Source organism: Poecilia reticulata, chromosome 18, assembly GCF_904066995.2.
Source record: "Poecilia reticulata chromosome 18, P_reticulata-male-v2, whole genome shotgun sequence".
NCBI lineage: Eukaryota > Metazoa > Chordata > Actinopteri > Cyprinodontiformes > Poeciliidae > Poecilia > Poecilia reticulata.
This window is the reverse complement of record NC_088847.1, coordinates 28,457,660-28,472,985: the sequence shown is the minus strand read 5'-3', so window position 1 is coordinate 28,472,985 and position 15,326 is coordinate 28,457,660. Positions and strand designations below refer to the sequence as shown.

The window sequence follows — 15,326 nt, the reverse complement described above, 5'->3', positions numbered from 1 at the left end:
GCTGTAATTTAATCTGAGCTCAACGCTTTTCAAAGACGTACAGTTGTATAGTTCTGGATCTGTTTGCAGCCATTTTTATGCTAAATCAGTGGATCTTAACCTTTTTTGAGGAACCGAACCCTCCAGATTCATATGTACATTCACTGAACCCTTCTGCAGCGATAAAATGTTTCCCCCCCCCAAATTCAAGACATAGTGGTGACCCAACTAGAGTCCAGTTGGGTCACCCCATGATCACTAAGTCTTCTTAAAGGTAGAGTCTCTGAGATCAGTTCTTCAAACTATAGTCAGTGTTTTCAGCAAAGTTGATCTGATTGTCCAGGAACGACCCAATTAAGGTATTTAAAATCTGCCACAGTTTCAACAGGTTGGCCATTGAGCGAAACTGGAACCACTTTAAGGTCTTTAGGTCATTTAATTAGCTCTACATTCTTAAGAGAATGAAAAACTAATAATAAATAAAGACCTTGTGGTATTCTGATTTAGTAATGTAATTATATTAGTTGTGTTACCACCTCAACGCCACTAGAGGCAGTAGCAAGCCCAAAAAGATGTGACTATGGAGCAGATTTAGAAGAACACTGAAAGCTACAGAATGTGGTAAAAACTGAGCTTTGCTGAAATAAAGACACAAGTTCAAATCCCTGCTGAGAGGAGCTCCTTCAATCAGGGCTCCTCCGCAGCTCTGATTGGCTAAGCAATGTAACGTGATCCTCTGATTGGCTAAGCAATGTAACGTGATCCTCTGATTGGCTAAGCAATGTAACGTGATCCTCTGATTGGCTAAGCAATGTAACGTGATCCTCTGCAGCAAGTGATGGCAAAGCGGGGCGTCATCACGACTTTACACAAGTGTGTCTTTACCTCCGCGGCAGAGGCTCCGCCGAACCCCTGAGGTTCGATTGAACCAGGTTAAGAACCAGTGATCTAAATGTTGTCTGTCTGGCCAGCAGCAGCAGCAGCTCGTTTGGATTTAAAGTGACAGGAGCCCCTAAAATAAACAAAACAGGTAGAGCTGATCACTTGTTACAAATCGTTTTATGGTCCATAAATCTATGGAATAATAATGAGTAGAAAAGATGAGGAGTCATTTCCAGGTCGGGAGGCGTCTGTTTATTATGACTTGTAAATGCATGAGTGATAAAATACGCTGCTGAATGTTCCTGATTGGCTCCGCCCACACGGTCGGGCCGACGCCACACAGCACTTCATCATCAGACGCGTCACAACATGGCTGGACATTGAACGCAGCTCTGTACAGAAAGGCGTTTTGCTTTCGTCGATTCTTATGTTTGTGTTTTTTGTCACGTTGGGGGGTGAAACGCGGCCCGGCTGTAAACGTGGAGGCCACTCGTTGCCGGGGGCGACCGCCCGCAGCCGGGGAGGCCGCAGTCGAGTCACGCCGGACGGCGGCTTTAGTCGTCCAGGAAGAAATAGTTCCCGCTCTTCTTCTGCTCCGTGTCCTGGAAGAGACGAGGAGGGAAGTTATTTTTGGCGACGTTTCACATTCATCAGAGCGTCGTCGGCGTAGAGAGGCACCTTGATGGAGTTGAGCTTGTTGATCCTCGGCCTGAAGTTGTTCGGGTCTCTCCTGAACGTGATCTCCAGCAGCGACAGGAAGCGGTTCATCCCGGCCAGAAGACTCTGGGGCCTGACGAAGAATCAGTCGGTTTAAAAACAAAGTCATAATAAGGTTAGCTTTTATGCTAAACCTATTCAAAGATTATGGAATAGTGAATTTAAGAAACAATGTCTGCATGTTTCTGTAGCGTTTTCTGTGGGTTTGCGAACAGGGTCAGAGGTCAAAGCTCTTTGGGGGAGGTCATGGTCCAAGCGTTTCCTGTTTGGGGGCGGGGCTTACGTGTTAGCCGACGTCTTCTTGGAGGGAATACCGTCGAACACGATGACTCTGTCGGCCAAATACGTCGCCATGATGAAGTCGTGCTCCACCACAAACGCCGTCTTCTTGGCGTGAAGGATGTACCTGGAAAAAACAGCAGAAATGTTGCACAACAGCGCCCCCAGCAGGAAGAGGAGCTGCACTACACGTTGAATGACCAGTTTGAATATCGAGTTAGTTTGATCCATTTCTCCAAGTTGATGGTTTTTAAGATTTATTTTCCTCTGAAATCAATAAATTCATGTTTTAATAAACTACAGTGGTGTGAAAGAAAAATATGGCAAGCCATTTAAAATAAAATAAATGGCTAATAATACTATTATAATAATAGATTTATTTATTATGGCCGTTAGATCTTGAGACCTCAAAGGTCTAAAAAAAATAAAAAATAAGCATAAAAAGTGAATAAATAAAATATTAAAACAAAAATCTAAGGTGAACCAAAAATGTTGCTCAACAGAAAAACAGCAAGTTGTGGAGTCAGGAATAGCATTCCATATAGCAAATAAAATGACTTGTTTTAGATTGTTGGTGTAAATCTGCCAGTTTTAATCTCTAATGTTCACTTTGAGTTTGTGGTAAATATTCTGCTAGAAACAGTAAAAATAAAAACATTCAGATGGCGAGACGGAAACGAAACCTGGAAACATTTCAACAAACTCAAAATGTTACATAATAAACTAAATGTGTGTTTAAACCCAGTTTCTGACAGAAACGTGAACCAGTTAGAGCTTCACCTCTTGATGACCCTGGCGGCCATCAGCCTCTGCTCAGAGTCCAGGTAGGCAGACGGCTCGTCGATCAGGTAAACGTCGGCCGGTTTGCCCAAACACAGCGTGAGGGCGACTCTCTGCAGCTCACCACCAGATAGGTTCTGCACCTGGAGAGCGAGGAGGAGGAGGAGGAGGAAGGTTAAAGAGTTACTTTAAGATGTAACGTCTATTTTAGGTTCTGAGGACCGGAGCAGTGAGACAAGCAGCTTCTTGTTCCTGTTTGTTTTAGCGCTAAGCTAATGATGCTAGCATGTCTGTTTTTATATCACTTGTTGATCATATTGAAATAAATCTATACTATTCTGAAAAGACATGATCTAAAGTAGTAATGCCTTAACAAGCAGCTTTTTGACTCAGATTGTTGTTCCTGTTTGTTTTAGCGCTAAGCTAGTGCTAGCATGTCTGTTTTTGTACGACCTGTTGATAATTTCACCTTGTAATCTATTGTAGCCTGGTCTGAGTTTTAAAAACTCAAACGTTTGCATTATTCAGCCCAGTTTTCTATATTTAAATGACAATTATTCAAAATGGCTCCTCCTCTTTGCAGCTGAATTTCTCCATAACAACTAGAGAAAGATGAACCATTCGTTACGTTCGCTGACGGTGTGGCGTTTCATCTGCGGTTCTTACGTCCTGGTCGATGATGCTCTCAATCTGCAGCGGCTTCATGACGTCGGTGATGAACTGCGGGTGCGTGTAAGCGTCTCTGATTTTCTCGTGCAGCAGAGCTCTGACGCTGCCCTGCAGCCAAAAACGTGCAACATTTAGCCTGTTTGAAGACGACAAACTCGTCCCAGTTTCCATTTTCAGCTGCAGAATGCTTCACCTTGAACTTGGGGCTGATGGTCTGAGGCTTGTAGCTGACGTTCAGGATGGGAACTTCGCCTGAAAGACGCCGGAAGGTCAAACACGAGTCGGTAGAGGTCATTTCTCAGTGATGAGGAGGGAAACTCACCTCCTCCGTCAGGTTTGAGTCCTCCAGCCAACATCCTGATGAAGGTCGTCTTCCCTGTGCCTGCAGACAGACAGACAGAACCAGGTTACCGGACTGTGGGTCGGCCAGAACCCGGTCAGAACCGAACCAGCAGCTCACCGTTCTCTCCCAGCATCACCATGATCTCAGAGTCGGTGAACTCTCCTCCTTTGATGTCCAGAGCGAACTCGCCCATCGTCTTCCCCATGTCTGGGTACTGAAACCGACAAACAGCCTCAGGTTAGGCGCAACCTGCCACTGCTGGGGGTCAAAGGTCACAACAAGATCAAAGAAAAATTTTACTGGAAAAATTAAACGCCATTCAGTCGTTTCATAAAGTTCTGATGCTAATTTAATATTAAAAGGTCAATTAATATTTATACCAAAGTTTTCATTCAACATTAGTTTAGAAAACTATATGATTCCAAACAGTTTTTACAAATAAAAACTGAAAGGTGCGGTGTGCTAAAGTATCCAGGCCCCTTTTCTCTTTAAGTATTTAGAGTATTTAGAGCTCCGGCTGGGCTGCACAGTGGCGCAGTTGGTAGAGCTGTAGCCTTGCAGCAAGAAGGTTCTGGGTTCGATTCCCGGCCCCGGTCTTTCTGCATGGAGTCTCCATGTTCTCCCTGTGCATGGTGGGTTTTCTCCAGGTACTCCGGTTTCCTCCCACAGTCCAAAAACATGACTGTCAGGTTAATTGGCCTCTCCAAATTGTCCCTAGGTGTGAGTGTGTGTGTGCATGGTTGTGTGTCCTGTGTGTCTCTGTGTTGCCCTGCGACAGACTGGCGACCTGTCCAGGGTGACCCCGCCTCTCGCCCGAAACGTTGGCTGGAGAGGCACCAGCACCTCCCGACCCCACTGAGGGAAAAAGGGTGCAAGGAAATGGATGGATGGATGAAAATTCTCATAACATTAAAACTAAAATCCTCACAGCCTTGATGACCTGAATTCAAAGTTTTAACAAGCAGAAGCTGTAAACAAGATGGCCGCCGAGTCAAGGAGGTTTCGGTTGGATCAACTGATGAACGGATTTCATTTCTCTTGAGTCCTAAATGAAGGTGGAGAAGTGAAGTCTGGACTCGCCTGGTAATGCCGGAGCCGCTTCACCTCCTCCTCGTTGGCCGTTTCCGCCACTTTGAAGACCAGCGATGTTTCCCGAAACCTGAGATTCTCCGTGGGAACGTAGCCGTCCAGGAAGATGTTGATTCCTGCGAGATTCAAAGAAGAGGAAGAGCTTCAAGGACGAGAACCATCAGAGCAGAAGATGTTTTATTTTTGTTAGTTTTTTTCTGAAGTTATTAGTTTGAGTTGCTGAAAGGGTTTGAAAAGAGCTTCTTCCATTCTCACCATGGAGCCTAATTAAGCTACAGATTTATTAAAATATGTCTGTGGGGACAAACAGGCATCTTTGTTTTTATACATTAGTTCAATTCATTTCAAATCAGAGAAAGATAATGAATAAAATATATTAATGGCTTGCCATACATCCTCTTGCACTAATTTAGATAATTTGAACAAAAATCAGAGTAAAACATGATCAAATCTGCTGATTGGTTTTGGTTTCTCTGCCCTCAGATCTGAACCCAGACAGCCGGACCTCAACGCGGCGGCGTTTGGGTCTGACCTTCCCGGACGCTGAAGGGCATGGTGACGACTCCGTAGGCGCTGGGGACGCCGTACAGGCAGCAGATGAAGTCCGACAGGTAGTCCAACACGCTCAGGTCGTGCTCCACCACGATGATGTACCTGAAGCACAGAGTTATTAACGCCTGGCAGAAAACAAAAACCCCCACAAGCCTGAGGCGGAAGTGATCCGCGCCATCTTGGTAGGCCAGAGCAGCACAAAGCACAGCAGACCGACGGTGTCGAGACCAACTAATATATACATGTGGGCTTCAATGTGTGGGAGAAAGACACAAACAAAATGTCTTTAAATGGATTAGTAAAGGAAGCAGGACGTAGGCTACATGACTGTCTTAGCTAGCAGATAAAAGCTACATTAGCTAAGCTAATTTAACTAGATCAGCAGTAAATGTCACTGATTGTCTTGGCTTTACACAGAGGTGGGTAGAGGACTCAGATTAACAGTTGTAATCAACTTATACCGTTTGTAAGAGCTAGTTTTAAGCTTGTGGCTTGCTTGTTGTTGTCATAGCAACTGCCTACCAAGATGGCTGTCAGCTACAAAGTTCCCGGAAGTGACATCACATCAGGACTACGCATCATGTGCGTCTCTCACCTGTCGGGGGTGATGAGCGAGCGGATGGTGATGGCCGCCTTCAGCCGCTGCTTCACGTCCAGGTAGCTGGACGGCTCGTCGAACATGAAGCTGAGGACAGGAAACAGAACCGTCAGGATCCGGGCTCGGCTCCCAGGTCCGGTTAGAAACCCGAGCCGGACTCACATGTCGGCCCTCTGGATGCAGACCACGGCGCAGGCGAACCGCTGCAGCTCTCCTCCGGACAGATCCTCCACGTTTCTCTCCCGCAGGTGACTCAGGTCTGCCGGGAGAAGAGTTTTACTGGTTTAATCAATAAAATACCAAAGATTCAGCTGATTATTATCGATCAATGGCTTCCTTTGATCGATAATACTGGACTGAATGTCACATGAACATCGGTGGTCGAAAAAAAGACGCCATCAGAAAAAGAATCTGAAGAAGAAACACAATGTTTTGATGTTAACCGTCATTTTCTAGTGGCTAACAGGCCAGCGGCAAACAGGCCAGCGGCTAACAAGCCAGCGGCTAACAAGCCAGCGGCTAACAGGCCAGCGGCTAACAAGCTAGCGGCTAACAGGCCAGCGGCTAACAGGCCAGCGGCTAACAGGCCAGCGGCTAACAGGCCAGCGGCTAGCAAGCTAGTGGCTAACAGGCCAGCGACTAACAGGCTAGCGGCTAACAGGCCAGCGGCTAACAGGCCAGCGGCTAACAAGCTAGCGGCTAACAGGCCAGCGACTAACAGGCCAGCGACTAACAGGCCAGCGGTTAACAGGCCAGCGGCTAACACAGGCCAGCGGCTAACAGGCTAGCGGCTAACAGGCCAGCGGCTAACAGGCTAGCGGCTAACAGGCCAGCGGCTAACAGGCCAGCGGCTAACAGGCTAGCAGTCCAGTACAGATGAAGGTTTCTACCTAGTTGGTCGCAGATGATGTCCTGAGTGTCTGTGTCGTCCTTCCTGCTCAGGATGGCCCCTACTGACCCCTGCAGGTGGAAACGAGTCATTACAGCAGGTGGAGGAGCGAACTGAAGCCCGGACTGAAGTTTCACCGACCTTGACGGTTTTTGGGATCTGGTCGACGTACTGCGGCTTGACGATGGCCCTCAGGTCGTCCTCCAGGATTTTGGTGAAGTAGTTCTGCAGCTCAGAACCTCTGAAGTAGGTCAGGATCTCCTGCCAGTCTGGAGGGTTCTGAGGCGCACAAAACAGGAGGAGAATCACACAAAACTGGAAGAAAATGCAAATATACGGAGGACAGAGCAGGAAGAGAGCCAACATCTGTCACGTCACACTTTAGATCAACAGCATAAATATTATATTTTTACTTCCAGATATGAAAACATGAACCTTATCTTTAGCAAACACAAAACACAACGCCCTTATCATAAACAAGCTGAAACCAAATACCAAATTTCTGGAATATAAGTCACAGTTTTTTTCCTCTTCATGAAACATTTTTTAATTTATGCGACTGAGTCTGTGAAATATGGTAGCTAAGGCTGCCCAATGTATCATCAGCAGAGGAAATAAACTTACCTTTTTAAAGATAAAGTAACTTTGCTACATGTTTGTCACACTGGACATAAAATGTTGCTCAAAGTGTGAAAGAGGAGACAAAAGGAGAAGAGAGTCAGAACATCTCCAGCACTCACATCAAACTTCCCCAGGTTGGGTTTCTGTTTCCCAGCCAGGATCTTCAGGGCCGTGGACTTCCCGATCCCGTTGGTCCCCACCAGCCCCAGAACCTCTCCGGGTCTGGGAATAGGCAGCCTGCAGCAACAAGCAGAAAAACCCAGATCATCCTGAGACTCAACCTGCAGGGAAACGGATCACTGGGGAACAGAGAGGAGAGATTCACCAGCAAAGTCGAGACCCTGAATTAAAGACCAAAAAACCTTTAAATGTGCGGGAGGCTGGCGGATCCTGCTGGGTTACGATCAACAAACACTCTGAAATTTATGGGGTTTGTTTGTGACCCTTTGGCAGAAACATTGTGCTTCAGTCAAACGTTTTACCACAGAACACAGGTAGCAACAGCCGTTAGCAACAGCAGGTAGCAACAGGCATTAGCAACAGGCGTTAGCAAGAGCAGGTAGCAACAGCAGGTAGCAACAGGCATTAGCAACAGGCGTTAGCAAGAGCAGGTAGCAACAGCAGGTAGCAACAGACGCTAGCAACAGCAGGTAGCAACAGACGCTAGCAACAGCCGTTAGCAACAGGCGTTAGCAACAGCAGGTAGCAACAGGCATTAGCAACAGACGTTAGCAACAGCAGGTAGCAACAGGCATTAGCAACAGGCGTTAGCAACAGCAGGTAGAAACAGGCATTAGCAACAGACGTTAGCAACAGCAGGTAGAAACAGGCATTAGCAACAGACGTTAGCAACAGCAGGTAGCAACAGGCATTAGCAACAGGCGTTAGCAAGAGCAGGTAGCAACAGCAGGTAGCAACAGACGTTAGCAACAGCAGGTAGCAACAGACGTTAGCAACAGTGAAGACAAACGTCGTCCAGCCAACTACTGATAAATTATTAGAAAACTAGTCAGCAGTCGATTTGCTAGCAGCTAGTTAGCGGTAGCTAACTAGCTCAACTCCAGGTTTTGTGAACCAGCCCTTTGAGGACATTCATGGTTTAGCCCAAAATAAAAAATGAGTTTGGCATCCGTGAAATACACAGAGGCAGCCATCTTGGATTCCCTTTACTGCACGTCTTCTCTCTCTGGTCGTTTCCTGTTTGACCTGCTGCTAATAAATGCTACCGGAGCCAGAAACCCTTCAAAAGTACAGAAAATGTTAAAATACTGGAATCAAATGTGATACTTTTCCAGCCCAACGTGGGACCAGACGTTTCCCCATTAAAACAAGAATTAATTATTCATTTTATGTTATTACATTATTAATTTGGTAATGAAGTTATGAGTGACATCAAGAAAAACATTTAAATGGGTAAATGTCAAATTAGAGGCAACAACACAATTTATATACAAGTAAATGAGATTCTCTTCTTTCCCAGCTGCTTATTAAATAAAACATGAAATGATAATGTATTGTTCTTACTGTATGTATATATATTTTCTTTGTAGCCATAAAAGGGGCATAAAGGCTTTTTAAATGAAGTAAAAACCGACCAGACGGATCTGCGTACCTGTGCAGTTTGAAGGAGTTGGCACAGTATCTGTGAGTCGTTTCTTTCTCCAGGTTGCTGGGAAGGTTGACGATGGACAGCGCTCCGAACGGACATTTCTACGGCGACAACAGGAAGTGAGGGAAAGAAACCTGACTCCACGCACACAAGCGGTCCAATCTGTGAGCCGCTACCTTGATGCAGATGCCGCAGCCTATGCAGAGCGACTCTGAGATCCAGACGATCTTACTCTGAGGAGTCACCTCGATGCACAGCTTACCTGCAAACACACGCAGCGCATCAGCGTCCTGCAGCCGCAGCAGCAGCAGCATCATCATCAGGCGTCCAAACACTCACCCATGCGGACCACCGGGCAGCTCTTCTTGCACTCCTGACGGCATTTTTTAGGCTTGCACTTGTCGTGGTTGACGATGGCGATCCTGGTGTTCTTATCCGCCATGTTGGAGGGGGGCTGGGATGACGGACGCTGGCGCCTGCGGAGCTGCAAGGAGGAGAGAAGGTGAAGGAAAAGAATCAAACCTTTAATCTTTACAGAACCGCTGAGTTCGTTCAGCTGATCCCAGGTCTGTGTGCAGCTGAAGTCAGGCTTCCTCCGTTCAACTCAGCGACGCTAAAACAAGAAGCGCTAAGCTAACAGGAAACAAAATCAAAGAGTTGTGAAGGAAACTAACTCAGGAATCAAAACAACTGGAAGAGTCAAACAGTTTATGTCCCACAGAATTAAACTTTAAACTTTATAACTCGTATTCATTTAGGCTGTAGAGGCTGAAGACTCTCCTGTAGCAGTCTGTGGTTCTTACAGCTCTTCTGCTGAGGCCTCTGACTGAAGTCTGTCACTGTGAGTTAATGAGCAGGTTTTGTGCATTTATATGATATAAAAACTGAATGACAGGCCTGTATTTACAGTAGGGCTAAAACGATTAATCGTGATTAATCAATTATTGGAATAATCAACTAATTTAGTAATTGATTAATCATTAACTGGAGTATTCAGACTAAAGGAGGTTATTTTCTGAAAGAACATAATCAGAACAGTGGTTAAGTCAAAACTATACAATGTATTTATTTTTGCATTTAAGGAAAAAAAAACTTGTCTGTAAATGTATCATTTCATTTAGGCAATAAATTACTTTATTATTTTTAAAAATGAATGTTTATTTGCATCTTTAAGTGTAATCTAATATACTATAACATTTAAGAAAAGCTTAAATGAAAAATCTAAACTATGTGCCAATTTTTTTTATTTGATTAATCGACTGAATAATCGATTAATTGACAAAATCGTTACTTGCGGCTCTAATTTACATTTATTATATGGTAGGTAACAGATGCTCGCATTCATTGAAAGATAAAAATACACTTTAGTTTTGTCTGGGAGAAAATTAGAAGCTAAACTTTGTGAACTGAGGGGAATTTTAAGCATTTCCACGAGCTTTGACTCCGGGAGGAACAGAGGAAATGTTATTTTTAGGCTCGATCAGGATTTTCAGCTGCCAGGTTCTGATAAACCCAAACACCAAACGGTTTCTGTCTCACGTCTGATGGTTGCTCTGCAGTCTGCGTCACACCTGCGTGTTGGACCGGGCCCGCAACTGTTCAAAACCACCAGACATGATTGACCAACATTCAACTCCGAAACACTGACGATGCATTCAGGTTTTCTGCGTCCAGATGAAACGTGACGGGCGGTGGCGACAAGCATCCGAGGTAGATTTACTCCAGAATCCATTTACAAATATCAAATCAAACATGAGCCGAAATCATCAGCTGATCCACTTGCTTGACAAAACACAGAGATTTGTACTTTAATATCTATAGTAGGTTGTTAAATTGTGAATAAAATGTTAAATTCATTGGAAACCGAGCGGAGTTCGGGAGATTACCCCTTCCGTTTTTACAACCTAGTAGGAAGTATTTGGTTCCTGCTAACCAATAAGCTCTCATTGACAGTTAAAACGGATAATATAATGAATAAATTTTAAATCCTCAAAGCAAAGCTAGAAAGAGTAACTAGATACAGTCAGTAGGGGACGCTAACAGTTAGCGGTTAGCTTGAGGCCCGCACCGTGACAGCTGCCCATTCTACAGCAACAAACAGAGAAAACCAAACAAAACCCTGGGTGACAGGTTGAAAACTCACCCCTCTTCGGCTCCACTAACCCGCCTTCGGTGAAAATTAAGTGTAGCAGCTGATTAGAAACAAATATTTGGGAGTAAAACTTGTTTTTTTTTCCCCCCAGCAACGTGTTTCACTTGAAGCCGGTTGGAAAGATGGCGGGAGTGACGTGCATTTTGGTGCGACGCGGCGCTGTTGTGACGTTTACAAGAAGCGACGCAAAGCAGGAGCAGGAAAATAGCAGCAATAATTTCTTTTAGGCGTTTTTACAAGTTTTAAAAAAAAATAAAATCCCATCTCATGTGTTTTTTGAGGAATATTTTAACGCTTATTGTGAGTTCCGCTCTGATGGTTTTGTTTTAAACTGAGTTTTAGCGGTTTCAGAGGAGTTTTTAGTGGAAAAACTTGAGGTACGAGCCGCTAGCTGCGGCAATTTTAAAAATGTTTATTTGCCGTTTCTGTCGAAATAAGTGATTGGTAGTGATATCTGGCTTGCCGAGTTTTTCGCAATGTCCGAACAAACTTATTCAGATCCTGAAACTGATCATCTAATGAGCTTATAGTAGTTTGTGTAAATAAGTTTTTAAAAATGTACAAAAATAATCAGTTTTTCGCTTTGCGTATTAGAGCAAAATGTGACTAAATATCGCTTGTATTCCGTCTCCATAGTTGCAGGATGGCCACCCCGAGCAAGACCCCACCCGGTGCCGACCCGAAGCAGCTTGAGCGGACCGGGACGGTCCGGGAGATCGGCTCCCAGGCGGTGTGGTCGCTGTCCTCCTGTAAACCAGGTAGGAACCGCTGCACCGGATCTACAGACACATTTAGAGGGGTGTCTGTGGGGAAACACGCGTCCTGTGCGCAGGGTTTGGAGTGGATCAGCTGAGGGATGACAACCTGGAGACCTACTGGCAGTCAGATGGATCCCAGCCGCACCTGGTCAACATTCAGTTCAGGTATTTCTGGAAAAAATCCTTCTGAATCACATCGGGTCCCTTCTTACTTCAGATTCATTCTGATATAAACCGAGTTCCTCCCCTATTTACGTGTTAGAATGTTAAACATCTGTTAGGAATCATGTTGGATGTACATTTATACATATAAATAATCTCAATTCTTCACTTTCAGTACTTTACTCTGTGCTACAGTTTGCAGCTTTTCTTTTAATCTCTACATAAATCGGCAAAACTTTAATCCAGCCAGAAAGAAAACAATAAGAAAATAACAATTAGACTAAGATTTTATTATTATAATATGAAATATTGGTGAGTCATTTCTTTCGATCTTTTAAATATAAAGTTCCTTAAAATAGTATTCACGTACAATAACGTTTCACATTTTGTCACATTAAAACTTCCATATACTATATTGGGATTTATTTACGTTAGTTCAACTAAAAGTAAGTCACAATTGTGAGCTGATGAGAAAAGATATGCGTTTTTAGCAGTAACGCAATCTGAAAAGTGTGGCATGCTGCTCTAAATCGGTAGCACCACCTTTCCGTTTAGCTACAGCTGCAAATCGTTTTCTCTACCAGATGAGATTTTTCTCTACCGGCTCCAGCTCTGTCGCTCTGAATGGATTCTTTATTGGATTTAGCTTTTGGGCTTTGATTGGGCCATTTGATTGGGCTGCACAGTGGCGCAGTTGGTAGAGCTGTTGCCTTGCAGCAAGAAGGTTCTGGGTTCGATTCCCGGCCCCGGTCTTTCTGCATGGAGTTTGCATGTTCTCCCTGTGCATGGTGGGTTTTCTCCGGGTACTCTGGTTTCCTCCCACAGTCCAAAAACATGACTGTTAGGTTAATTGGCCTCTCCAAATTGTCCCTAGGTGTGAGTGTGTGTGTGCATGGTTGTGTGTCTCTGTGTTGCCCTGCGACAGACTGGCGACCTGTTCAGGGTGACCCCGCCTCCCGCCCGGTACGCTAACTGGAGATACTGTAGGCACCAGCACCCCTCCTGACCCCACTAAGGGACAAGGGTGTAAGAAAATGGATGGATGGATGGGCCATTCTAACACATAAATAAATGCATGCCACACTTTTCAGACATGTATTTGTTTAAAAAAATGGTAAGCTTTTGGCAGAAATAGAAAAATGTGTAGGTTTTATTTTACTTACTATGAACAGAAGAAGCTACAAGCAGTTTTTAACTTCTACATATTAGAAATTTTAGAGAAAAGCAGATTTTAGAGCAGAGTTTTGTAGCTTTACTGTTATTGATTGTTACGTTTCTGAGTCATATATTTGCCTCTGATTGGTCCTCTGGTCGTCTGCAGGAGGAGGACGACGGTGAAGATGTTGTGTATTTACGCCGATTATAAATCAGATGAAAGTTACACGCCCAGTAAAATCTCTGTGAGAGTGGGCAACAATTTCCACAACCTTCAAGAGATCAGGGTAAGTCGCTGTTTCTGCGGCTCAGACCGTCACGGCTGCTGGACGCTAAACCCGTCTGATTGTTTCGTCTTCGTCTCTGCAGCAGCTGGAGATGGTGGAGCCCAGCGGCTGGATTCACATCTCTCTGCTAAATCAGGTAAAAACATCAAGATTCTGTTTTTGGATTCAGTGAAAACGGGAAGCGGTGCAAAACTTATCTTTTTTTTTTCTGCCTGATGGAAATATAAAAACATGTTTCAAAGGGTTGAAAGGTTGAAGAGATGTGTGTTTAAATCTGTTTTTAGCTTTTCAGCCCAAAACTGTGACAAAATATTAGGACAATAAAGTAATAAATTATGAGAGTAAAGTTGAAATAACAAGAGAAAAAAAGATATTACAACTTTATTCTTGTAATTTTATGACTTAAGTCTCGTAATATTACATTATTCTCAAAATATTCTGACTTTAACATGTTATTTGAACTTAATTCTCCTCATTTTATCTCCTTATTTTTTAAGTATGATAATTTAAGATGGGCTGCACAGTGGCACAGTTGGTAGAGCTGGTGCCTTGCAGCAAGAAGGTTCTGGGTTCGATTCCCAGCCCGGGTCTTTCTGCATGGAGTTAGCATGTTCTCCCTGTGCATGGTGGGTTTTCTCTGGTTTCCTCCTACAGTCCAAAAACATGACTGTCAGGTTAATTGGTCTCTCTAAATTGCCCCTAGGTGTGAGTGTGTGTGTGCATGGTTGTGTGTCTCTGTGTTGCCCTGTGACAGACTGGCGACCTGTCCAGGTGACCCCGCCTCTTGTCCGGCACGTTAGCTGGAGAGGCACCAGCAACCCTCCTGACCCCACTGAGGGACAAGGGAGCAAGAAAATGGATGGATGGATAATTTAAGATGGTTTCAGTTGTTCCTGAAACTCTTAAATACCTGAAAACTGCATTTTATTTCCTCCTGAATTCAAACAGATGTAGTTCCGGGTTTCACCACCTGGCGGCAGTGTTGTTCCGCAGCATAAAACTTTCAAAGACATTAGTGTTTAGATTTAGATTATGGTGCAAATTAAAAGCATCCCTGAAGTATTTCTGTATTAATTTTTATGTTGTTTATTCTGGGGTTTTTTTCCAAATGTGTAATTTTTCATTCTTTTTTTTTTTTTCAGCGAACAAACGAACCAATCAGTACCTTCATGATCCAGATCGCCGTGCTCGCCAACCACCAGAACGGCAGAGACACGCACATGAGGCAGATCAAGGTTTACACGCCCGTGGAGGAGAGCTCCATCGGCAAGTTCCCACGATGCACCACGGTGGACTTCATGATGTACCGCACCATCAGGTGATCCGACGCGGCCGATCCGGGACTCTCAGGATCAGAGGAAGGAAGACGGAGACTGAGCTGCTTGTTTGGAAGACTGACGGTCAACCGATCGGCTTCCCACTGGTTATGATTGGGCTGGGATATTTCAGGTTGCCAATATTTAAAGTTGCTTTAATGAGGGACTGAAACCGGGTTTGGACTGAAACCCTTGTGCCAACAATTCCTCTGGATTTGTTTTTTGACTGTGAAATAAAAGTTGTCAAACTAAAATTGTGACTGTTGTTTATAAGTGAAACATAAATGACATTAAAATTAACAATCCCAGATTAACAGAATCGGTTCACAGCTCCTATTCTCTAATCCAGATTAACTAGAGTGTCAAACTGTATAAAATTAATTTATTTTCTCAAAGTTAGACACGCAAATACACTGTTGGGACAAAGTGGAAAATAGTTCCTGAGTGTCCTGCAAATGTATTAAAAATAAAAATACAGTAGAAATAACC

At 44.2% G+C, this 15,326-nt stretch overlaps 2 protein-coding genes and 1 long non-coding RNA gene across 4 annotated transcripts; 2 read left to right on the top strand and 1 right to left on the bottom strand.

Annotated features, from left to right (window-relative positions):
• Positions 1-1,090: 1,090 nt before the first annotated feature.
• abce1 (ATP-binding cassette, sub-family E (OABP), member 1) lies at positions 1,091-11,300 on the bottom strand. The gene is made up of 19 exons (XM_081599779.1): positions 11,151-11,300; positions 9,347-9,491; positions 9,184-9,269; positions 9,011-9,108; positions 7,518-7,635; positions 6,919-7,056; positions 6,779-6,848; positions 6,051-6,147; positions 5,886-5,975; positions 5,271-5,392; positions 4,730-4,854; positions 3,767-3,863; positions 3,629-3,688; positions 3,500-3,558; positions 3,304-3,414; positions 2,638-2,780; positions 1,862-1,984; positions 1,540-1,651; positions 1,091-1,463 (listed from the first exon to the last, which is right to left on the bottom strand). The coding sequence occupies exons 2-19, from the start codon at positions 9,447-9,449 to the stop codon at positions 1,416-1,418; spliced, it is 1,800 nt and encodes a 599-aa protein (XP_081455905.1). The 5' UTR covers positions 9,450-9,491; positions 11,151-11,300; the 3' UTR covers positions 1,091-1,415.
• LOC145548802 (uncharacterized) lies at positions 3,572-5,236 on the top strand. Its single transcript, XR_014084800.1, has 3 exons — positions 3,572-3,586; positions 3,695-3,886; positions 5,222-5,236. It is a non-coding gene; the product is annotated as an uncharacterized LOC145548802 (long non-coding RNA).
• Positions 11,301-11,346: 46 nt separating the features above from the next.
• On the top strand, positions 11,347-15,091 carry anapc10 (anaphase promoting complex subunit 10). Of its 2 annotated transcripts, none has more exons than XM_081599782.1 (6): positions 11,347-11,536; positions 11,796-11,917; positions 11,992-12,082; positions 13,401-13,521; positions 13,607-13,657; positions 14,664-15,091. In XM_081599782.1, the coding sequence occupies exons 2-6, from the start codon at positions 11,803-11,805 to the stop codon at positions 14,841-14,843; spliced, it is 558 nt and encodes a 185-aa protein (XP_081455908.1). In that variant the 5' UTR covers positions 11,347-11,536; positions 11,796-11,802; the 3' UTR covers positions 14,844-15,091. The 2 variants fall into 2 exon arrangements, with proteins under 2 accessions (XP_081455908.1, XP_081455907.1); XM_081599781.1 differs by having other exon boundaries at positions 11,351-11,536; positions 13,604-13,657.
• Positions 15,092-15,326: the final 235 nt, after the last annotated feature.